We start from the raw sequence: 23,057 nt of genomic DNA on the forward strand, positions 1-23,057 counted from the left end.
CCCAGATAGCTGTTGGCAAGGTAACACAAAATGTTCAGTAAGTTCTTGGAATGTGTTGGGGACAACTTCTTGTTTCAGAAGGTGGAGGCAGTAACTAGGGACATAGAATCAAGTCTAAACTAGCTAACTAACAGGAAGGAATTGGTTGCTAATCTGAAGGTGTATGGCAACTTGGGTGAAAGTGATCATGAAATGATGGGCTTCATGATTATAAAGAAAGGAAGAAGTGAAAACATCAGAATAAGGATGATGGACTTCAAAAATCAGACTTTAACTAACTCAGATCTGGTAGAGAAGGCCCCATGGGAAGACATTCTAAGAGAAAAAGGAGTTCAGGGGAGCTAGTAGTTTCTCAAAGAGACAGTTTGCTGTTGCTCTTTAATACTATCTTGACGGTAAGGAAAGATAGAAAGACCAGTAAGAGGACAGTATGGCTCCCTCAGGAGTCTTTAAATGACCTGAAAATCAAAAAGGAAACCTACAAAAAGTAGAAACATGGACAAACTGCCAAGGAGGGGTACAAAAGAATAGCATAAACATGCACAGACGAAGTCAGAAAGGCTAAGACACAAAATGAGTTACACCTAGCAAGGGACACAAAAGACAAGAAGAAGAGATTCTATCAATACACTAAGAGCAAGAGAAAGACAAATGAAAGTGTAGGTCCTCTACTTAGTGGTGAAGGAGACCTAACAGAGAACTCCAGAAAGCTGAGGTATTGCTTACTTTGCTTCAGTCTTCACTAAAAGGGTTAATAGAATTAATTTAACAACAAGGGGGAAGGAACGCAAGCCAAAATAGAGAAAGAACAGATTAGAGAATATTTAGATAAGTGAGATGTATTCAAGTTAGCTAGGCCTGATTAAATTCATCCTAGTGTCCTTAAGGAACTAGCTGAAGCAATCTCGGAACTGTTACCAATTATCATTGAGAACTGATGGAGAACAGGTGAGGTCCCTGATGACTGGAGAAGGGGAAACATCGCAACTATATTTACTATGTGATGTGAGAAAAACTTCTAACTATACGAATATTTAAGTGCTGGAATAAGTTTGCAAAGGAGGTTGTGGAATCCCCATAATTGGAGTTTGTCTAACCTGTTCTTAAAAACCACCTGTCACAGACTGTCTAGATTTACTTGGTCCTGACTCAGTGCAGAGGACTGGACTACATGACCTTGAGGTCCCTTCCAGCCCTACATTTCTATGATTCTGTCAGTAGAGAGATAAGGTCCCATTGCCAAAAGGTCTGTTTCTACAGACAAGGCCCCAACCTAGTGACCAGAAAGCTCCAATGATCTGCTTGTTCCCTCAGGCCAGAGGAGAGCCTGTTTCATCAGGTACAGGTGTTCCCTTCAGCTGCCTGTACAGCCACCATGCATCAGTGCAAGGCAGTCGGGTTGTCCCTCACTTACACCAGTACAAGTCAGAGGTGACTTCGCTATGAGACCAAAATTAGGTCATTGACTTTACAGAGACAGAGATCTGTAGAACAAAACAAGTGCCCCTTAGGAGAGGGTCACGCTCTGGAAAAGCTTGTGAGAGCAGCTGGCTGAAAGCGTTTGGAACTCACAGATTTACTAGACCAGCGTTTCTCAAACTGTGGGTCGGGACCCCAAAGTGGGTCATGACCCCATTTTAATGAGGTCACCAGGGCTGGTGTTAGACTTGCTGGAGCCCGGTGCCAAAGCCCGAGCCCCACTGCCCCAGGCTGAAGCTGAAACCCAAGCGCTGCAGCCCTGGGCAGCGGGGCTCAGGTTACAGGCCCTTTGCCTGGGCTTCAACTTTGCCCCCTCCCCCTTGGTGGTACGGCTTGGGCTTGGGCCCCCAAACCCGGGGCAGCAGTGCTTGGGAGGGTTCAGGCTTCAGTCCCCTGTCCTGGGATTATGTAGTAATTTTTGTTGTCAGAAGGGGGTCGCGATACAATGAAATTTGAGAACTCCTGTACTACACGAGATCCAATGCCATGGTGATACAAATTCCATCACACTCCTGCATATGATTTTCCAGACTCTATAACATCGAGCCAAACAGGGTTTTGCAGAGCGGGGAACAGGAGGGCTGGGTGCAAGTGCAGGGGGTGGCTCTTCCCACATGCTCTTTATAAGGAGGAGGAGAATTTTAGGGCTGCCCAACAACTCAGTCTGCTCCCTAAGGTCTATGTGGGCCAGGGGTCTTTGTAAATAAAATGAAATAGTTATTATAACTGTTTCCAGATAATGAGATGCTTGTAGCCCCAGTGATGAAGGACCTTTGTTGAAAGTCTCCTTCAACCAAAAGACTCAATTCACCAACAACAGGGAAGAAGGGGACAGGATGGGAAGTGGGAGTCAGATACCTGTATATAATTAGAGCAGCAATAAGCAGCAGAATGACCAAGACACTCAGGAGGCCTCCAATAATGTAGCTGACATGCAGCCCTTCTCCTGAAAAAGAATAGCAAGGGTGAGAGGAGGCCCCTTCTGTGCCACTGGACTATGTTCAAAACTAGTGTAGCTGTGTGTGCATACATGTACACACCTATGTATTGGGGTTTAGCAGCCCAACTCTAGGGTGGATCTTGGCACAGCTTGAGCCCATTTTCTCCTCCTCAGGGAATCTGGAGAAGACCTCTGAAGTAGGGGTGATATTATTTTTCAAAGATAGGGGCAAGTTAACCCCCTTCTGCTCCCAGGTTACTCCCTGCTACTGGGTTAGTCTTCCTCACCAACCAGACTAGAGGGGGAAAGCACCCTTGGGAGCTAAACTTGTTCCGCCTGAGTGATGAATATGGGGGTTGGGGAACTCTGCTGTCCTTCAGACTAAAATCCTCTCCTCTGGCCACCTGAGGAAGAGCCTGTTTGGGGCTGAAAGAGAGCATGACTGGTTTTCATCCTTGGGATACTCCTTGTTCTGCTCAGAATGAGATTGAAGGTCACATTTGAGTCCTGAACACCTTAGAGCAAAAGGCCCTGGCATAACCTGGAAGAAAGGTTCAGCTAGCAGAGGGTAAGGAAGAAGAACTCACCTGTGGTTGCCAGTACTGCCTCATTCTTCCGGGTGCACAGACCTTGGCCAATATCTTTGTCAGAGCAGCTGAAGGGCACAAAGACACAGAGTTATCTCACTGCACAGAGCAGCCAATCATCATCTGGGTATGGATGGAGCCATGCAGGATAGGGCAGGCTGCAGCTGGGAATGGAAGGTAAGCTGGGGGATAGAGAAGGGGCACTATGACAAGAGCTTCCTTTGCCTGCTCAAGTATACCCTTCTACCCAGATGAAAGAGGTTTCTCTGGACCTAACTCTGTAGATCTTAATGTCCTTACTCTTCTGTCGCACTGCAAGTGAAGCTGGGATCTTTGGACAGCTTGTTCATGGGACATATTCAAGAAAGGGCATTAGCAGTCACTCTTCCCCTTCCCTCTGCAGTGAGGCTACATAGTGCTAATTTCTTAGGAAAGGAACAGAAGAAAAGCCAGCCCTGCAGAGAAAAATTTTTCTGCAAGGATTTTTATTCCCAGCAAAGAGAAAGAGGTACGTGTTTGCTTGCAGTTAATACCCCAATATGCTGGGCAGGGAGAGAAGTGGGCCAAGGGACAATGGCAGAAAATACTTTCTATGCATTGAATCATAAAAGTAAGACCTGCAGACACACTGTTTGGTCCATCCTAGCTATCCCTTCAGGGCCAAGGCGGGACTGCTTCCAGGGCTCTGCCCAGTCTAGTTTAAAATGATCAAAGCAATGGATTTCCCATCCCATGGGAAATCATTCTTCAAGTTAAGAGTTCAGCAGTCATACATGTGAAGCACAGGGTACCATGGGCAGGGCCAAGAGGATTCCTGCACCTTGAACAGCCAATCACGCTAGCGGGCACATTTGAATGAAGTTGGCAGCAAGGCCTATGCAACCCCTGCCAGCTCCAGAGAGAGTGCTGGCTAGAGCCCTGTGCGGATACAAAAATGTGAATCTGCATCCAAAAGAATCAACTTGTATCTGACCCGCAATCTGCCCTCTGTCTTTTATCCGCAAACTGCACGAGCAGCCAGCTATCTCTCAGTGCCTCTTAGGAGCAGTGTCTGTGTGCAAGTGTACTGTATATAGGATCTCAAAAGTGGGGAAGCAGCTGTCTGTAGCTCATAGCCTATGAGGCTGCTTCCTCGCCTTCTAGATCCTGTATTCCTCTCCCCTTCCCCCCCGCCCTCCCAATACAGAGAAAGGAGAGAAGATAGATCAAGAAGCTGCTGTTGGCAGCTCATATGGCTTCCTAACTTACTTTGCAGAAGCAGCTGCCTCTCTCTCCAGCTGACCTGATACAGCAATACTGAAGTCGGGAGTTTCCTATATTGCTTGGTTGCTTAACTACATCAATAGAAGCTGGGAGATTTTGCTGCCTGTCTTGATCCATCACCTCCCCTTTCTCTGTATGGAGCAGGGGGAGGGAATATAGGATCTGGAAGGAAGCAGCCTCACAGGCTATGAGCTACAGACAGCTACTTTGAGATCCTACATTTAGAGCCCTGCGCGAATACAAAATTTGTATTTACCATCCAAAATGGTCCTTAGATATCCACAGATTTGCAGGGCTCTAGTGCGGGCCTCTGCCTTCGTAGACAGGGTCTTCTATGGCTATTTACAGGGTGTCTAGAGGTTGTATGGTCTCACTCTACCTTAGGGAGGTGTGAGAAGGTGGTGGAAGCTGAAAGGGACATACACATCCTGCATTTAACTCTCATGTCCAGATTGCAAGCTGCAAAGTCACTCACTTTCCTTCTGTTGCTTCCAGGGATGTGTGGGGTTTGGTCGTTGCGGAGCCTGATCTGCCAGGTGAGGTCTGGCTCCTCTCGCTCACACTGGTTGTTTCAGAAACAGGGGGCACCATTCCAGGAACTAAACAATATAGACAGAAAAATAAATAGGAGCCTGGTGACAGATGAAGTCTGCTAGACCACAGATCACTTCCTAAACAGTGAGGCCAAGAATTTGTGTATAGAGCTCAGACACCCAATGCCCATCCTCTCCAGCAGGAAGCAATGTAGGAAAGGTATTTGTAGCTCACAGCTACTTGACTTACATTGTAGGGACTTTTGTAGGTTTGGAGACCTCCGAGATACCCTGCTTCTCAACAGGAGATGCTAAAGGCCAGGGTGGGAGTAGTGGCTGTGGTTTACATATGGATGCTATTACCCCAGAGAACCTCTCTGAACTCACCGACGGAGCAGGGTCGTCCATCTGGTTCATCTGGACATGCACAAACAAAGTCAGAAACCCTGGCGAAACAGAGATGGGTGCAGCCTCCATTATTCACTCCACAGGCATTCGTACCTGAAGGAGACAACCGAGGCATTAAACCTGGAGCAAGGGATCAGGTGAGGCCTTGATGGAGTTCAGTACACAAGAGCAGGAGCCTCGCTTCCCTCTCAATCAAGATACACTGCTCAGAGGGCCAAGGAACTTCTGTGTCACATGAACCAATCCCTCTACCCCACAGTACTGAGAGAATGATGGAGAGAGCCAGGCACCAACAGATTACAATAACCGTGTCAAAAAGGGGCTAGAATATTCTGGAAATCAGCAGAGAGGAGCCCAATCATTGCAGCCAAACAGATAAATCTTAGGAATAGATGCTTGGTGTTACTACAGAGAATTCTTTCCCAGGTCTCTGACTGGAGGGTCTTGCCCACATGCTCAGGATCTAACTGATCACCATATTTGAGGTTGGGAAGGAATGCCCAGGTCGGATTGGCAATGACCCTGGGGCCTTCCTCCGCAACATGGGGCACGGGGTCACTTGCTGGTTTCACCTAGTAAATGGTAAATTCTCTGTAACTTGAAGTCTTTAAATCAAGATTTGAGGACTTCAATAACTCAGTCAATAACTGGGCATAGGGCAGGTGAGTGAGGTTCTGTGGACTGGGATGTGCAGGAGGTCAGACGACATGATCATGATAGGCCCTTCTGGTCTTAAAGTCTGAGTCTAAACTGATTGTTTAATAATTTGTTCCAGTATATTTTCCAGGTATCAAAGTTAGGCTGACTGGTCTATAATTCTCCAAGTCCTTCATTCCACTTTTTAAAGATAGATACTATATTTGCCTTCTCCTGTCCTCTGGGAATTCACCCTCCACTCCACGAGTTCTTAAAAGATAATTGCTTATAGTTCCCAAATTGCTTCAGCGAGTTCCCTAAAGACACTAGAAGAAATTTCATCCGGTCCGGCCAACTTGAATATATCTAATTTGTCTAGATGTTGTTTAACCTGATCTTTCTCTATTTTGGCTTGCGTTCCTTCCCCCTTGTTGTTAATATTAATTGTGTGAAGCATCTGGTCATAATTAATTCTTTTAGTGAAGACTGAAGCAAAATAGGGATAAACACCTCCGTCTTCTTCTAGTTATTTGCTCTCCTTCTCTGCTAAGTAGAGGTCTACACTTTTCTTCATCTTTCCATTGCTCCTAACATGTTTATAAAATCTCTTCCTATTGCATTTTGTCACTTGTTAGATACAACTCTTTTTGTTCCTTAGCCTTTCTGGTTTAGTCCCTACATGCTTGTGTTATTGTTTTGTAATCATCCTTAGCAATTTGTCCACGTTTCTTTTTTTTTGATTTTCAGGTAATTAAAGAACTCCTGATGGAGTCATACTGGCCTTTTACTACTCTTCCTATCTTTCCTTCACATCAAGATAGACAATATCAAAAGAGCAACAGCAAACTCTTTGAGAAACTACCAACACTCCAAACCTTTTTCTCTTAGCTCTGGTCTACACTGGAGGAGGGAATCGATCTAAGTTACGCAACTTCAGCTACGTGAATAACGTAGCTGAAGTCGACATACTTAGATCGACTTACCATGAATGTCTTCACCGTGGTGAGTCACCTGCTGCCACTCCCGTGGACTCTGCCTGTGGAGTACAGGAGTCGACGGGAGAGCGCTCAGGGGTCGATTTATCGCGTCTAGACTAGATGCAATAAATCGATCCCTGCTGGATCGATTGCTGCCCGCCGATCCGGCAGGTAGCGAAGGCATACTCTTAGTTTCTTCCCACTGAAGCTTACCTACCAGTTCTCTGAGTTGATTAAAGAATGATTTTTTTTTTTTAAACTCCATCATCCTTATTCAGCTGCTGTTACTCCTTTCTTTCCTTAGACGCATGAAATCTACCATTTTCTGATCACTTTCCTCTCAGTTGCTGTTCACCTTCAGATTTGCAACACAATTCCTCCATTAGTAAGACAAGTCTAAACTGACCGTCCCCCGGTTACTTCCTCCACCTTCTGAAACAAGAAGTTGTCCCCAACACATTCCATGAAATTACTGGCCATTTTGTGTTACTCTTTCAACAAACATTGGGGTAGTTCAAGTCTCCCATTACTACCAGATCTTGTGTTTTGGTATTTCTGTTATTTGTTCTGGACATGCTTCATCCTCCTCCTGATTTGGTGGTCTGTAGTAGTCTCCTACCATGACATTGCCCCTGGTTTTTCCCCCCTCCTTATCTTCACCCAGAGACTTTCAACGGACCTTCCTCTCACCTCCTTCTGGACCTCAGAACAAGAATATATATTCTAGATGTACAATGCAACTCCTCTTCCCTTTTTTCCCTGCCTGCCCTTCCTGAATGAGGAAAGACAAGCAGTTATAACATAGGCTTCCTCAGCTGAAATCTCAGAGATGCAGAGAATGTGCCCGCCAAGACTGAGGGAAGAGTCACAGTTTGTAGACCACACAGAGCGGGGCGGGTGGAGGGCAAGGGCTCTCTGGTGAGACTTTGCACTCATTAAACATGCCAGAGTACCTGCAGCCTGCTTGGCATCAACTAGCAGATGCAGCAATTAGGATCACCCCATATACCTGTCTGCCTCTGTGGGGAGACAACAATGATATCCATTAGCCCCTCAACATTGGCCAGGACAGTCTCCTTGTTTCGGCCTGAGTATTTGTCCACTCGCTGGATAGATTTGGTTTGCCAGTCAGTCCAGTAGATCCACCTGTCCTGCTGCTCAGAGGGAAAAAATCAAAGGCATTAGAGCATTTGGTCACGTATATACAGGAACTGCAACAAGAGTATTCATGGGGCTTAGGACTCCAGACAAAGCCCCTTCCCAGCCTAGCTTCCCTCTTCTCAACGTCAATCAGGAGCTTCCCGCACCCCTCAGCCAAACTCTTTTTCTAGAAACAGCCTTAGGTAAATCCCAACCCAGAGAGGCACACACCAGATCCCCCACTACCCCATATATACCCAAGCAGTCTGTACTATCCCGTATGGAGCCTGGCTGTATAGCAGTCGCTGCATTCACCACTACCAGCGGACTCCTCTTTACCTGTGTCAGGGCAAAGGGATGCGAAACCTGGCTGACCAGGACCTGGCGTAGCTTCCCATTGAGATCAGCACTCTCTATACGGTCAAGATGTGCATCCACCCAGTAAATCCTAGAGAGACAGGGAAAAGAAATGAGACGAAGCCTCACTGTTAGTCTTCCACCCATACTCACATGCCTCACTTCTCAGTCACTCACTGGCCCAAGATGCCTCAGATCAGGCAAAACACTTCAGAGGATTGAGCTAAAAAGGCTTAGGTGCACTACATATCTTACGCAGTTCTCCTGGGTATTACAGCATCACTCCCACTCTTGCACTGACCTTCTAGTATCATAGTCTAATGTCAGTCCATTGGGCCAGCCCAGATCGGTGTTGATTAGAATTTTGCGCTCAGAGCCATCCAAGTTTGCCCGCTCAATTTTAGCAATGTGACCCCAGTCCGTCCAGAAGAGGTACCTGAACAGAGACAAGGCAGATGCAAGAAACGGGTAAGCCCCAGGGGATGGGAGAAGAGGCAGAGGGACAGGTATGAGACTTTGCATTATTAAGTCCACTAAAAACTTTACTTGTGGACTAAAACAGCTGAGTGTACATTTTTCACTAAAAGTTCCAGTTTTGTTCACTTATCACACCCCATTTTCCCAATCTTGGCCTGTATCACTCGCAGCTGGACCTAACTCTTCCCCAGCCACTAACATCATCCCACTCCACACAAAGGCAGCCCAGTCTCTAGGAACTTGCCAGACTCAAACCACACATCCTTCCTTCCTCCCAGATCTCCCTCCCACTGAACTGGCCTTGTACAACCTGACCTCCCCCATCTTCCCCTCCACTTGGCCCTAAACCTACCCCTTCTTGGGAAAGGCAGCAATTGCTCGGGGTTCATCCAGGCTGTTATTAATAAGCACTTTTCTGCAGCTGCCATCCAGTCTGGCCACTTCAATGGTGTTGCGACCTGTGTCAGTCCAGTACAGGTTCCTGGCAACCCAGTCCACTGCCAAGCCATCCGTCGTCTTCAGCCCATGACCAATGACTGTCTCCATACTGCTGCCATTCAGGTCTGCCCGCCTGGGGGAATCAGTGCCAAACAGGATAAGGCATAAGAGGGCTCCTCACGATCCTTCAAGTCTCCCTGTGCCATTCTTCTCCATCAATGGGACCACCAGCCCTTCCCCACAGTTCCCATGAAGGCTACATGTGTCTCCAACAATTAGTTCAGTAACACAAACTGCTGTGTACGCTGTCGGTGACTATCACTACATTCCCAGCCCTTCAGGCAGGAACCACCTCCGCCTACTGGAAAACACTAATCTACAAGAGCAGCGAACAGTGCAAAGACAAACTCAGCCTGAGAGGCTGGGTGCCCAGCAGCCACTCGCCCCTGGGCACCTACCTGATGACATCAAGGAAGACATCTGTGTAGTAAATCTTGCCATCCACACTGTCATAGTCCAGAGAGATTACATTGTTCAGCTCTGGGACAGGGACATGCACATCAGTGTGATCATTTGTGTCCAGTGAGATGCGTCGGATGGAGCCACGGCTGGAGAAGAGCAGATAGGTCTCCGGAGAGGGATCACAGGTCTGCTCATCGCTCTTCAGCTGGATGCCGGTGGGGCAGGCACAGGAGAAGCCAGCAGGGTGGGGCAGGCAGAGGTGGGAGCAGCCACCATTCCTTATGCTGCACTTGTTAAAACCTTTAGGAAAAAGGGAGAGGAAAGTCAGCCTGACTCCATGTTTCCAGAGACCTAAGCCTTCCATCTCTTTACAGGACACGAACACACAATTCACTGGCAGCTGATTTCATTCCAACCACATCCTTGCTAGGACTAGATTGTAGGTCACCACAAAGGGACACTTACCCAAAGATTCAATTGTGCTCTTCAGAATCAGTGGATGTGGGGGTCCATTGGGGCAGCCCCCGGCCTGTACTCCTTGATATTAGAACTTCCCAATGGAATAAACAGCAAACAGCTGGTTTCTACTGGCCATCTGAGGATCATGTGATTCCAGTTTAGCTCTGCTATTTGCAATAGCAGCAACAAGACTGCAGCTGGGAAGAGTGCAGGAGTGGCATAATAAGCCACCCTTAGCCAGTCTGGCCCAGAAGTTTCCATTCTAAGTTAGACACATGCAGCAGAGGTGCTAGATAGGCCCACATTAAGCAAATGGCTTCTTAGTGGGTATGCGTATTTAGTTTTATCATGGGAATAGACTTTTTTTATTAATAAATCTATATACATTTAGTGTGAGGGAGGAAAGTCCAGCAGAAGCAAGGGGGAAGGCAACAGGTATGGGACAAGGGCGGTGTTTGCTCCAGCCCTGACATGAGGGAGTGGGACTGGGATGCTGACCAAAAGCAGCAGGAGTTGAGGAAGTAGTGGGATTGCATAGTGCACAGTGTTAGGGAGGATGTTCCAGTCATGTGAGAAGAGGCCAAGAGCTGCCTGTAGGAGAAGGTGAGGAGGTACATTCCAGTGAACCAAGCCAGCAGAACAAGGGAACAGTGAGGATGGGAAATGAGCTGGAGACAGGGAATGGCTGTGCAGGCCCCAGAAGGGTAGGGTAAGGAATTTTACATTGCCAAGGAGACATTGGAGGAGGAGGAGGATATGATGAAAGCAGCAAATGAGAAAAAGGGTTTTAGCAGCAGTAGACTTGACTATTTGCTGTGTCTATGAATGGACTGGATGCCAGGAGAGAAGGGGAAGCAGGAGCCAAAAATGACACCAAGACTGTGCACCTGGGTGGATGATGGAAACAGTCAATTACTGTGGGAGGGGGTTGGGATAGGGACTGGGGTTGGAGAAGGAATTTCTTTTTGGCCCTGCATGATCTCCCAATGAAACATCAGAAGAGCCCTCTCAATGACAGCTTCCAGAGGCCCCTCTAGTCATATGGAGATGATACTCCTGGCTCCAAGGCCTGATGATACTTCTGGCTCCAAGGCAGCCTGGAAACTCACCAAGGGGCCGTGTCCTGTCAACAGCTTGAATGTCCATCAGGCCGGGCAGGTTTGCCCTCACCAGGATGACGTTGGCGCCGGTATCCTTGTCAGCCCTGTGAATGCTGCGGGTTTGCCAGTCAGTCCAGTAGATGTATGAGTCCAATAGGGTGAGACCATAGGGATGTTGCACTGGGGACAGCAGGGTGTGGCGGTTTGCACCACTTAGGTCTGCAGCCTCAATGCGCTAGAGAGGGGGCAAGAAGGAACGCCCTGCTCAGTCCTTTCCCTTAGATAATGTCCTGAGCAAAGACAAGCATGTGTGAAGCTGGGACTGGAGTCCAAGCAAGCAACATGGCTCTGGTCCACCATCCCCAACAGCCCAACCCACACGAAGGCTCAGAGTGCTTCCACACCGTCCCTTTCTCTTCTGACACCTTACCCAGGGACTTCAGAAATGGGCTCTAGGATACCAAGGCTCCAATGTTAATCCCATAGGAATCATTAAAGAGAAGACACCAACCTCTGTGTGCGCATCGGCCCACAGCAGCTGCGATCCAGCCTTATCCACTGCCAGCCCATTGGGCCAGCCCAGGTTGTTGCTGATCAGCACCAGGCGTCCTGAGCCATCCATGCCAGAGCGCTCCAGCTTGGCATTCTCACCCCAGTCCGTCCAGTACATGTATCTAGGTAAAAGGGGAAAGCCAAGAACACATCAGAGAAACAGCAGAGAGGTTAATGCCTCCAGGCCTTCTCCCTCAAGACAGTACCCTGCAGCACTAACCCCATCTCGTGGTACAATGCAATTGCTCTTGGGCTGTCCAAGTTCTGCCAGACCAAAACCTTCCTCATTGATCCATCCAGGTTGCCCACTTCAATCCGATTGGTTCCCGTGTCTGTCCAATATACCTTGCGGCCAATAGCATCCACTGCCAGCCCATCTGTGGTCAGCAGACCTGAGAAAGCAGAATTGTACCAAGGTAACTTCTCATCCTTCAACACCGATCAGATAACCATGGGGATTGCCCCTGCTCACCACTCAAGTCTGGGACTGTTCCCCCTACAATACCTATAGGACTTCCACCCCTGACCCCCCTAGAGCTGGAAACCCAAGGAATTCCCCTTCAGGCTGCCACATGAAGATATGGTGCACATTGGCAAAGCATCCCTCACCCGTGGTGATGATGTCTTCATACTGTGAGCCATCCAGGGCAGCCCTGCTGATTTTCCGCAGTGTGCTATCTGACCAGTAAACCTTTCCTGGTAGGGAAACAGGAAAAATTTAAAATCAGCAAACTCCTTCATATAGCCCCAGGCCTCCTTGAGATTATCTGCCCCTGGATTACTCTGAAGAGCTGCAGGGTCATGCAATCCAGTGGTCTGTCAGTGTCCAGGGCCACAGGACACAGAGTCACAGTAATTCAGTTAAAGGGATAGAAAAGCCACAGCTCCTTCAGTTCCAGCCTCTCCCAGAGGGAAGTGCCACAGTGAATAGTGAGGAACACTGCCTCTGGGGAGCTCACGGCTGCTCTTGAAAGCATCCCTGTATAGAATGATGCAGTTTATTATTTAAAATGTTACTGACCAATAGTGTAATCAGACCCATGTTTGGATTTCAGGATAGTCCCAGAGGACAAGAGTCTACCCAAAATGGGGTCCAACCCAGACAGATAATGCCAGATATACAGGCCAAGTCAATCCTCAGAATTTAAGTCAAACCAATTACATTGCTCAGGGGTGTGAAAAATCCACAGCCCTTAGCAACATAGACAGAATTCTTCTGTTAATTGAACTACTGCCTCTCAGCGAAGTGGGTTACCTATGCCAATGGGAGAACCCTTCCCATCACTGTAGTGAGAGCGTCTATACTTGAAATGCTGCAGCTGCGCTGCTGTAGCATTTCAAGTGTACACAAGCCCTCAGTGTAACCAACATCCACCAGCCCAGCTCTCTTTACATTAACAAGACTTAGATAGGAGAGGAAATTATTTAAATTCAGACTATGTGAGCCTATCTCAGTGAACAAGGCCGCTTATTCCAGCTAGTTGGAGTTTTAGCCCTGCATGTCAGCCAACTGGAGCCTGTCTTAGAATCACAACAGTGGTGAAGGAAGGGAATCTATGCAGCATGCATTGGAGAAACAGGAGCCTACATCTGTCCACGTTTATGACACCGTGTGAACCACTGGCAGTGCCTTCCCTCAGAGAGAGACCGTCAATTGAGAGCTGCAGCCCTGAAATAATCAATTGTGAATGTGATTAGATATACAAGGCAGTTCAGACCTTCCTGAGGATCCACCCCAATCGCAATGGTGTTTTTCATAGTGACATTGACTGAAACAACGACGTCTGCAAAATACGGGATATCCAAGGACACCATGCGGATGTCCATCCTTCTGGCAAAGATCAGGAAGCTGGTCATCCCTGCAGAAAGTTGAGGATAGACCAACAGTGTCAGTGAAGGGCAGGGAGAAGGTCAAGCCAATTGTCCCTGGGGCACCGTCTGCTGAATCATATCCTTGAGCCACCCAAAAGACAGTTTCAACCTTCAGGGAGAAGGGAAGGTCTTAGATCTGACATACCATACATGGAAAAACTCTCCCACTCCACTGAGTAACACAGAATAGTTCTCTAGTTACCTGTGGGGTAAGCCCTCATAGAAGTGTTAATTACAGGGGAGTGGAAACCAGTTTTCCTACTGAGGTGAACAAGATGGGACCCATGCAGAGTTATTGCTTCAAAGGCCTGAAGCCAAGATTCTTTATGGTACTGAAAGGGAAGGTGACTGTGAGGGGAGGGGTAGGATCTATTCAGCCGTACTATAGAGTACAACACCTTTCCAGGAAGGGACTGAGTCCACTTCAAACTCAAGACAGATCTACAGGAGAGAATGACATACATATGAACCATACGGCATCACGTTGGTGAAGTTTTCCTTTTGGACAATTTAATCTCCCCACACCCGTCCCGGGGCACCCCAAGCCAACCCATTGACTTTTACCACCAGTCCGGAGGTCAGAAGCACTACATGGGCTTCTTAAGGGGCCGAGGATGATGGAGTCACACCCAAGTCCCGTGAGGAGTGGGTTCCAGTAACTTGTGCCAAGGAGCCAGGAGTGGAACGTGGGGCCTGAGATCCAACTACAGTGGGGACGCTACAGAGGAAACTTACCAGATGAGCAGGTCTTGCCATCAGGTTGGAGGTTGATACCAGTGGGGCAGGTACAGCTATAACCTTTAGGGAGAGGCGCCAGGAGGCACAGGTGGCTGCAGCCACCATTATTAACTCCACATGCTGTGCGTACTGGAAGGGGGAAGAGGAGAAAACCATGAGGCACAGGCACACACCCGAGAGCTCAGCCTTGGGCTCCTGGAGGGACAGTCACTATCAAAGCGGGCAACAGCTATAGAGATGCAGGCTGGGGGTATGGGAGCACACTCTCTTTAAGAGGCCAACAGGGATTTATTACACACACACACACACGCGCACGCCAGACGTGCAGGGCAGCAGGAGCCTGGGTGAGTTCAGAGCTCCCCATGGGGGTGAGGCTGATTCTGTACCTGGAGGTCTGTGCCGGTGGAAAACATGAATGTCCATGAGGTTCTCCAAGTTATCCTGCAGCGTTTCACGAGCCTGCCCCGTCCTTCTGTCTGCACTCTGGATGCTCTTGGCCTGCCAGTCTGTCCAGTAGATCCGCTCACCATAAAGAGTAAGTCCAAATGGATGGGGCAGATTGCTTCCAATCAGCACCTGTCAGCCCCCAAAACAAAAGTCCTCAGGAAATCACATGGTAGTGCTTCCACCCATACCTCCAATCATCCCCTAGACTAGATGGGGCTTGGAGAACAACAAAGGTGATATGTAAATGGCCTGATAGCATCAAGGTGGGGAAAGGTTGGTGTGGGATAGGTGGCTGCCTACATACTTTGCACTCATAAAGGGGGCTCTTTTCTCTCTGTACAAGAGGCTGACAATGTCTTGATTTGGGAACTTTACTTCCATTTGGCCCATGACATTCTTTCCTGCCAGCACTTTGCCCTGTAGGACAGGCATTTAGTATCCCAGCCTCCCCTTCCCTCTGGCCTGGTTCTCTTACCTTTCTCTCACTGCCATCCAGGTTAGCATACTCAATGGTCTTCATGCCAGCATCTGCCCAATACAGGTGCTGAGACTCATAGTCAATGGCCAGCCCATTGGGCCAAGTCAGATTGGAGGAGATGATCACCAAGCGGCTGGAGGCATCCATACCGGCACACTCAATCTTCGGGCTGACTCCCCAATCAGTCCAGTACATGAACCTGAACACAGGACCCAAAGGGAAGTGAACACCTGCACTCCTACTCCTGCTCCTGCTCCCACAGCTGCTCACCATTAGCTAAAGAAGTCAAGTGTCTTGGTGCCTTCAGCAGCCAGTGGGAAAGTGTCAGGCTAACATGATCTGTACTTCCATCCTTAGGGCCCTGCCAGATTTTTATACACATTGTCCTGGTCCAGAATCCATAGTCCCTCCTCTGCCAAGAACCTGGCAAGAAGTAGGGAGATGGTAAGACTGAAATAGGATGCAGAAGCGAATTGGCTTATTATTGCCTTAAAAAGATATTTCTTAACTGTTTTCAGATCCCTGCAATCATGAGATGCAAGCAGAATGGTTCTGCATCAGCCTCCCAGTAAACACAAAAGAAGAGAACGGTGCAGATTTATTCCAGCCTTCCAGCAGCACTTGGGAAGCAAGAGCTGCTGGGCTTGAGCCCAGCAACCCAACCTAGTCTGATGCTTGGCTCTGCAAGGTCCTGTGGCTCAAAGGCAGAAGCTTTTATTACAACAATTCATTTTCTACAAACCTGCTATTTTGAGATTTTCTTTCTGTGGGAGAATTAAACGTTGGAGACTTGATATTCCCGGGCCCACTGATTCTGCAGCTCACTTGGGACCTATAATGTTTGCACTAATTTAGCTGGTGATACGCCAGTGTAATTCACTTCTGTCTTCAGATTAACCTAATGGCCAAGCAGATAGCAGGGCCCTCACAAGAACTCAGCATCAATGTGGAATGAAGAACACCCTAAATAAATAAATAAATAAAACCCCTCATTCTCTTCTCAAACTTATTTTACACTAGTGTAACTACATGGACTCTAGTGGGTTACTCCTGATTTACACTGCGTGAGTGGGATGAAGCCCAAAATAACAGCTATCACTCTGAGCTGACTGTTCTAGAAGTGCCTGCTGGTTGTCTTGTCGATGCCATCAGCATCCACAAGTCAGGCCCTTCTTTTCAGTCCTTGGTAGACCGGTTATGGAGGCCTTTCTAAGTGTGGGTCTCTCTTAAGCTCCAAAAAGTATCCGATATAAGGTGAATGGCACAATGAATCAAATCCAAACTGTTCAGAGACACAGAAGTTATTGCCATGTAATCCCCAGAGGAAAGACGTTCTCACCCTCCAACAGGATCCACCACAATATCTCGTGGTCTGTCTAGGTTCTCCCAGATCAGTACAGTCCTCATGGTCCCATCTGTGTTGGAGACCTCTATTCGGTCTGTTCCTACAGAAATCAGGAGAGAAGGAGAGAAAGATCAAAGACCTCTAGAACCACAGGAGACAGAAGAAACTAACATTGATACAGTGATTCCGTTTCCCTGCCTGCCATCCCCTCATCTGATCTGGGAGGCCTGGAGTGAGTGTGGAACAGACTTACTCAGCAGAGAACTCTCACGTTCAACTTCCCAACCCCAGCAACTGCTGAAACCTTTGCGCAGATGGGAGGAAGTGCTCTGCCAGACCATCACAGGCATCTGGCTAGGCCCCAGAGGATGTCTAGGGAGATACCTTCCTGACATACCTGAGAACTCTAATTCTCTGGCAGAAATATCCTCCAGATTCTAACCATTCTGTCCTGAGATAGGTGGCTGGAAAACCTAAGTGAAAGCCCTTTGCAGCGAGCAGCTCTTGTCCTCAGACATACACATTCCTGCAGACATCAGCAATGGGGTTGTAGCCCCAGTAGAAGTAACACAGGAAGCCAAGTTGGTTCCTGCTTCATTAGAAAGATGAGGAAGGAGAACCCATGTTTGCCAAATGGAGAAAGACAAAACTGAAACAGATCAGGCTGCCAAGCTAATATTGAGTTTTTATGAACAGGGAAGATTACACCCTGTAGAGAGCAGAAGACCCCAGTACCTGCATCAGTCCAATACAGCTTGTTGGTGACCCAATCGATAGCCAGTCCAGCTGGGCTTTCCAAGCTGGTATCCACCACAACCTGAGCAAGAACCAAAACAAAGGTCACCACCAAACAAGAAACTCCAGTGAGAAAAGTCCTTGAGCCTGGCTCTCCTCCTGTCCACTGCCAGCAATACAAACAACTCAGGCTAGCAAAATCCATGCAGCAAAAATCCACATGAGAAAAAGTGTTGACGAGTTCAGAATTCAAACATGTCATTTAAAGAATGGCTGTTGAACATCCCCATTTTCTACCTTTATTTCATTCCCCAACTGCCAAACTCTTGAGCTCTGTCAATGGCAACCTGAGCATGAGCCACAGGGGATGCCGAGTAAGTAACTCAAGGGAAAGCACAGTCCCTGCCACACTCTCAGTTCCTGCTGAGCCAGGGAAAAGGGAATTTAGAACTTTGTTCATTTGCGTTTTATTGAGACTCCGCCTGTGAAAAATCGAAGCCGGAGCTCGCTATTTACAAATCAATGTTTTCTCTTGCCTTAACTGCAGGGAGTCCCAGACAAGGAGGTGCACACACAAGGGTCTAAGAGCTCACCTTGGATCACCAGTGATTAACAGGAGCCAAAACTAACATTAGCATGGACAGGACCAAGGCAGCAGACCCCCAGAAGGCTGATACAGCCCCAATGGTTCATACACAAATCTCAAGCCAGATTCACAACACAGAAGGCAGAGATCCCCAGAAGCTGCTTGGCTAGTAACCCCACATCTACAGAATACTGTACCTCCTGGCCAGACCCATCCCATTTTGCTCTGCTAATGGAGTCGGTGCTGACATCTGTCCAGTAGACATAGTCATCCTTTGAGTCCCAGTCCAGAGCCACAGCACTGCGCACATCAGCCAGGGGAATGACATCATCTGACAGGTCTTCTGTGTCAAAGCTGATCCGACGGATGTCCATCCTTCGGGCAAAAAGCAGGAACTTGTCAAGACCTGATCAAAGGTCGAAAGGTCTTCTTTTAATTTCTCTAAGTTCAACAACATAGTGACAGACACAGACAATTCTCCTGTTACATCGGCGCTCCACTGCATACACACCACTCAATGCTGATTCACACACCAGGCCCTCACTGCTGGGAATAATGTGGGGGAAGGAAGGAAAACAGTTTGGGAAGCTGTTTCCTGCAGGTGGGAGAGATCACACTGCATAGAACAAGCCCACTATGGCCCTCAAAGGATGGCACAGATCTGACCTACAGCAGGTAGCTTTGCCATCTTCTGTGATTCCAGGAAACAAGGGTGCTAATTCTCCTGTAATTGAGCACACTGTAAATCAGGAGCAACTCCCCTGCAGTCCTTGGAATTAAGCTATTCATTCCTCACAAAGGCCAAAGGGTGCAGTTTATGTGGGAGTTTCCAGGTGACACAACCATTCAGCTGTGGACACACACTGTGGCACTAGCACTAGCTCAGCTGTAAGTAGGCTAGAATGCATATGCAAAGCAAGCACGCATCTTGCACCAAGCTGGTGCTCAGTGGGTGCGGTGGGAGTGGGGGTGCAAAAGGAGGATGTGAGCTTACAGTAGGCCTCTTATGTTACCCTACTCTCTTCTAAAGGCTTTTTCTGCTGCATCCCTCTCACCCCGTGCCTTGAAGTGACACGGCTGCTGCTTACTCAGATTTCTGACCCACTTCTACACATGGGACATGGGGCTGCGTGAGCACATCCGAGACAGAGCATTTAGGACTGTGGCATGCAGGCTCCGATCCCACCCCACTTACTCTGAGCACAGGTGTGGCTGCTGGTCTTGCGGAAGCCTGTGGGGCAGGCACAGGTGTAATCCTTGCTGTTTGGCAAGCACAGGTGAGTGCAGCCCCCATTGTTGGCCCCACAGCGGTTTTTCCCTGCTCAAATAGCCAAAAACAAAAACAACCACACATAAGGCAACCAGTAAAGAGAGCAAAAGATGTAGCAGGGGCGAGGGCAGGTGGGAAGGGCAGAGAGAGAACACGCAGGCACACACACAAGAGCTGGGAAATGTTCTACTCTGGGGTAGCTATTTGAACCTCCTGCCCATTCACAAAGACCAGTCCCACACGGACATGGGCACAAAGGGCTTGTCTACATAGGGAAATTATTCTGGAATAGGGTAGGGAGTGAACGTAAAGTGGTGTAACTATTTCAGAATAACTTGTGTTTAGACAAGCCTTAAACTAGTGGCCCCAAACTTTTTTGGTCGTGTTCCCCCCTTACCTGATCCACATCCCCCTGCCAGGAGCTGCAGTTGGGGCTGGGAGCCATGCTTGGGAGCAGCGCCAGTGCTGCAGCTGAGGTTGCGGCCAGGAACAGGGCTACATTCGGGGCTGGGAGCCAGAGGCCACGGCCGGGAGCAGAGCTGTGGCTGGGAGCAGGGCCACGGTCGGGGCTGCAGCTGGGGCCAGGAGCGGAGCTGTGGTCAGAACTGCAGCTGGCACCATGGCCAGAAGTGGAACTGCAGTCAGGAGCCAGTGGCTGGGGGGCGGAGCCACAGTGGAGCTGGGAGGCACTCCCTCCCTGCCCCCTGTGGGGGCTGGCCCAGGCCCCACTGCACCCCCCCAAAACGTTCCTCCACACCCCCCCTAGGGGGGCACGCCCCACAGTTTGGGGATCACTGCCCTAAACATTCATTATCAGAAAGCAACTGCCCCCCTGTGCCAGCAAGGGGGGAGGGGCGGGGCTGTGGTACACCCATCCAACAACTGGAGATGAGAGCCTTAAAATAACATCAAACCAACAGTTGCTGGATGGAGAAATTAGTGCTGGACTCTGGTAGCAGAGGTAAACTTGGGGTCATGCATGGGCCTCACAAGGGAGACAGCGAGTAGTGGATAGAACAGTATCCCTGAGGCCCAGGCCTGGACGCTCCCTGCCGTAGACGCTGGGCAGTGACAGGTCCCCAGCTGGTTGGCTTTCCCCCTGCAGATGTGTCTCCCTGCCCCCTTTGCAGTTACCTGCTGGCTGGCGCTGAGGGTGCAGTGTGTGAATGTCCATGGGGAAGTGGAGCTTGTTGCGGATGATCTCCTGGTTCTTGCCAGTGAATTTGTTGGCACTATTGATGCTCTTGGTGTGCCAGTCCGTCCAGTACAGGCTATCCTCAAAGACTGTGATAGCAAAGGGGTGTGGGAGGCCTGCAGCAAGAGTCCAGCACACACATAAGGTTAATCTGGACCCCAGGAAAGCCAGACTAGCAAAAAAGCAGAGGAAAGCCCCTGAGCCTGTCCCTCTGGGGCGCTTCTGCACACCCAGGGGTCTCTGACCCCAACAAACTCAGCAGAGCCAAATCCAGCGTTCACCAAAATAACTTTGCTTCTCTTCAAGGGCTGGGAGGAGAGGGGCAGAGCCTGTCCCCAAGGGATGGGAGAAGTATGGCAGACTCACCCCATGGTGGTGTTCAGGGATTTGAGGAAATGAAAAGTAAATGTAGTAACCCTCATACAGGTTGCTCTAAAGCTCACTCTGTGCTGCTATATCTTTCCTGATGCATCATAGCTCTCCCCACAGCTGAAGCCTAGGTCTCACCTTGGCTGATAACAGCCTTCCTGTTCCGCCCATCCAAGTCAGCCCTCTCAATGACATGGTGCTTGGCGTCCACCCAGTACATCCTGTGCCCAGCATAGTCAATGGTCAGCCCGTTGGGCCAGAAGAGGTGCGTATCAGCAATGATGCGTCGATTGGAGCCATCCATGCTGGAGTATTCAATGCGAGGTGTGTTGCCCCAATCTGTCCAGTAGATGGTACTAGAGGAGGGAAGGAGAGGCCTGAAGGCTAGGAAATTGAGGCTCTAAGAATGGCACCAGGCATCACTTCACAGCAAGGGAGAGAATAAGCTGGCTCTGTAACCTCAAGCCATGGGACTTGATCTCGATCACAGGGAAGCTAAGAACAGCCCCAGCCTGCCATGCAACACTCTTTGGATTCAATTTGCAGTGACCCAAGGGAAGGGCAAACACCTCCATGGATGCATCCTGGCCTGGAGCCTCCTCCTTCATAAGGCTCCCTAACCCTGTGATCAAAGGCAATACTGTGTGCACACAGAGGCAGCCCTGGGCCACGAAACAAGAAGTCTAGATCAAGGATAGAACCCTCACTGCTCAGTCCCATGTATTTGGAACAGTACTTAATTTGTAACGAAAGAGGTGCCGGGGTTCAACCAATTAGGTGCCAGGGATCAAGCAATTTTTTTATTCTCATAACTGAGATGGCAAGCCCAGAGATGCCAGGGCTATGAACTTCCAAGCCTAGAGGTGTTGGGGTCAGCACTGGCAAGCCCTGGCACAAATTAAGCACTGATTTGGAGGGTTCCCCCAATAGAGTCCAATAGAGGAGTTAGTGGAGCCCACTGCCCCTACTCACCCTTCCATGGGGTGAAGCGCGATTGCTCGTGGTTTCTCCAGGTTCTCCCACAGAAGCACCTTTCTGTGTGTGCCATCCAGATTCGCCACTTCAATCCGAGACGTACCAGAGTCTGTCCAGTACAGCTTGTCATGGATCCAGTCAATGGCAAGTCCACCTAGCCAAGGGGGAGAATTAATCACAGACCAAAACCAAGCAGGGCAGATTATGCTGCTAGGAACAACTCCTTTTCTCCCTCAATCCCTCTAGAGACCCAGCCTCTAGATAAACTCCAGAAGGAGAGTACCCTCCACCATCCCCATCCAACGAGAGCTATACACAGGGGATACATCCCAGCTGTCTCTCTTCCTCCACGCCCACATTGTGTGGTCTAGTCAGCTTCCCATGCCTTAGCCCTGATTGCTGGCCACACACCTGGGCTCTCCAGCCCTGTGGACACCACCTCCTCTACGTTGCTGCCATTAAGGTTGGCCCTCATGATGCGGTCCAGTGTGACATCAGACCAGAACACCAGCTCCTTGCTGTGGTGGAAGTCAAGGGCAATGGCATTCTCCAGGTTGTTCAGGAGCAAGGTGTACTCCGAGCGGTGAGGCAGCACCTGCCGGATGTCAATCCGATTGGCAAAGAGCAGCACTGGCTCTGGCCCTGAGGGACACACAGAAGAGAGAGCATGAGGGGAACCTGGCATGGTCAGCCCCTGAGCCCAACGTTATCACTTCATTACGTTGGTACCAGAGAGCCAACTGGTGGGTGTAAAGCACTGGGAAGAGGAGACAAGGTGAGCGTTCACACTAATGACACTGTATTGGGCAGCTTTGAAGCACTTTGCAAATGCTCACCAAGAGCTGATCAACCCCATCCCCTGCCTGAGCTTCTCACATCAGCTCCAGCAGCCATTCCCCCAGACACAAGCACCTGCCCACGGTATGCTGACATCACAAGCGTATGGTGTACTCCGCCCTCCCTCTCTACAACACAGCTTACAGTCTGAAAGGTCAGGTGAGACAACAGTTAGTCAGTCACTCAGTCCTAGTCAGTCAGAGCAAGCTTAGCAGAGAGGGGCTGCCTTTTTTCTTTTTTTTTGGTTTGTCTTATAAGTAGGTGTACAACAGCACTTGCTGAGCTATGCTACATTAGGGGAGCTAAGGAACCAAGCTAAGGTGAAAACAATGTGTGTCTTTAAAAGCACACGGTGTCCACACTCAGAGAATGAAATATGCAAACATAAAGCATAGTCTTGCC

General features: G+C 49.1%; 1 protein-coding gene across 5 annotated transcripts in view; it reads right to left on the reverse strand.

Annotated features, from left to right (window-relative positions):
• The window catches only part of LRP4 (LDL receptor related protein 4), a 100,021-nt gene that overhangs the window by 3,240 nt on the left and 73,724 nt on the right, over positions 1–23,057 (reverse strand). For 4 of the 5 annotated variants that reach the window (XM_038406741.2, XM_043516083.1, XM_038406744.2 and 1 more), the window contains 25 exons: positions 22,230–22,460; positions 21,816–21,972; positions 20,982–21,199; positions 20,414–20,590; positions 19,205–19,330; positions 18,207–18,415; positions 17,424–17,505; positions 16,683–16,788; positions 15,341–15,542; positions 14,805–14,994; positions 14,416–14,547; positions 13,527–13,667; positions 12,418–12,504; positions 12,029–12,200; positions 11,768–11,930; positions 11,266–11,491; positions 9,694–9,997; positions 9,150–9,368; positions 8,622–8,756; positions 8,303–8,411; positions 7,833–7,977; positions 5,190–5,303; positions 4,745–4,868; positions 3,007–3,074; positions 2,338–2,425 (listed from right to left, as the gene is read on the reverse strand). In XM_038406741.2, the coding sequence (XP_038262669.1) occupies positions 2,338–2,425; positions 3,007–3,074; positions 4,745–4,868; positions 5,190–5,303; positions 7,833–7,977; positions 8,303–8,411; positions 8,622–8,756; positions 9,150–9,368; positions 9,694–9,997; positions 11,266–11,491; positions 11,768–11,930; positions 12,029–12,200; positions 12,418–12,504; positions 13,527–13,667; positions 14,416–14,547; positions 14,805–14,994; positions 15,341–15,542; positions 16,683–16,788; positions 17,424–17,505; positions 18,207–18,415; positions 19,205–19,330; positions 20,414–20,590; positions 20,982–21,199; positions 21,816–21,972; positions 22,230–22,460 (3,925 nt within the window). The remainder of the gene's footprint in view (positions 1–2,337; positions 2,426–3,006; positions 3,075–4,744; positions 4,869–5,189; positions 5,304–7,832; positions 7,978–8,302; positions 8,412–8,621; positions 8,757–9,149; positions 9,369–9,693; positions 9,998–11,265; positions 11,492–11,767; positions 11,931–12,028; positions 12,201–12,417; positions 12,505–13,526; positions 13,668–14,415; positions 14,548–14,804; positions 14,995–15,340; positions 15,543–16,682; positions 16,789–17,423; positions 17,506–18,206; positions 18,416–19,204; positions 19,331–20,413; positions 20,591–20,981; positions 21,200–21,815; positions 21,973–22,229; positions 22,461–23,057) is intronic. The other variant, XM_038406743.2, reaches the window with a different exon arrangement.

This window comes from Dermochelys coriacea, chromosome 6 (genome assembly GCF_009764565.3).
Source record: "Dermochelys coriacea isolate rDerCor1 chromosome 6, rDerCor1.pri.v4, whole genome shotgun sequence".
In the NCBI taxonomy this organism is placed as follows: Eukaryota; Metazoa; Chordata; order Testudines; family Dermochelyidae; genus Dermochelys; species Dermochelys coriacea.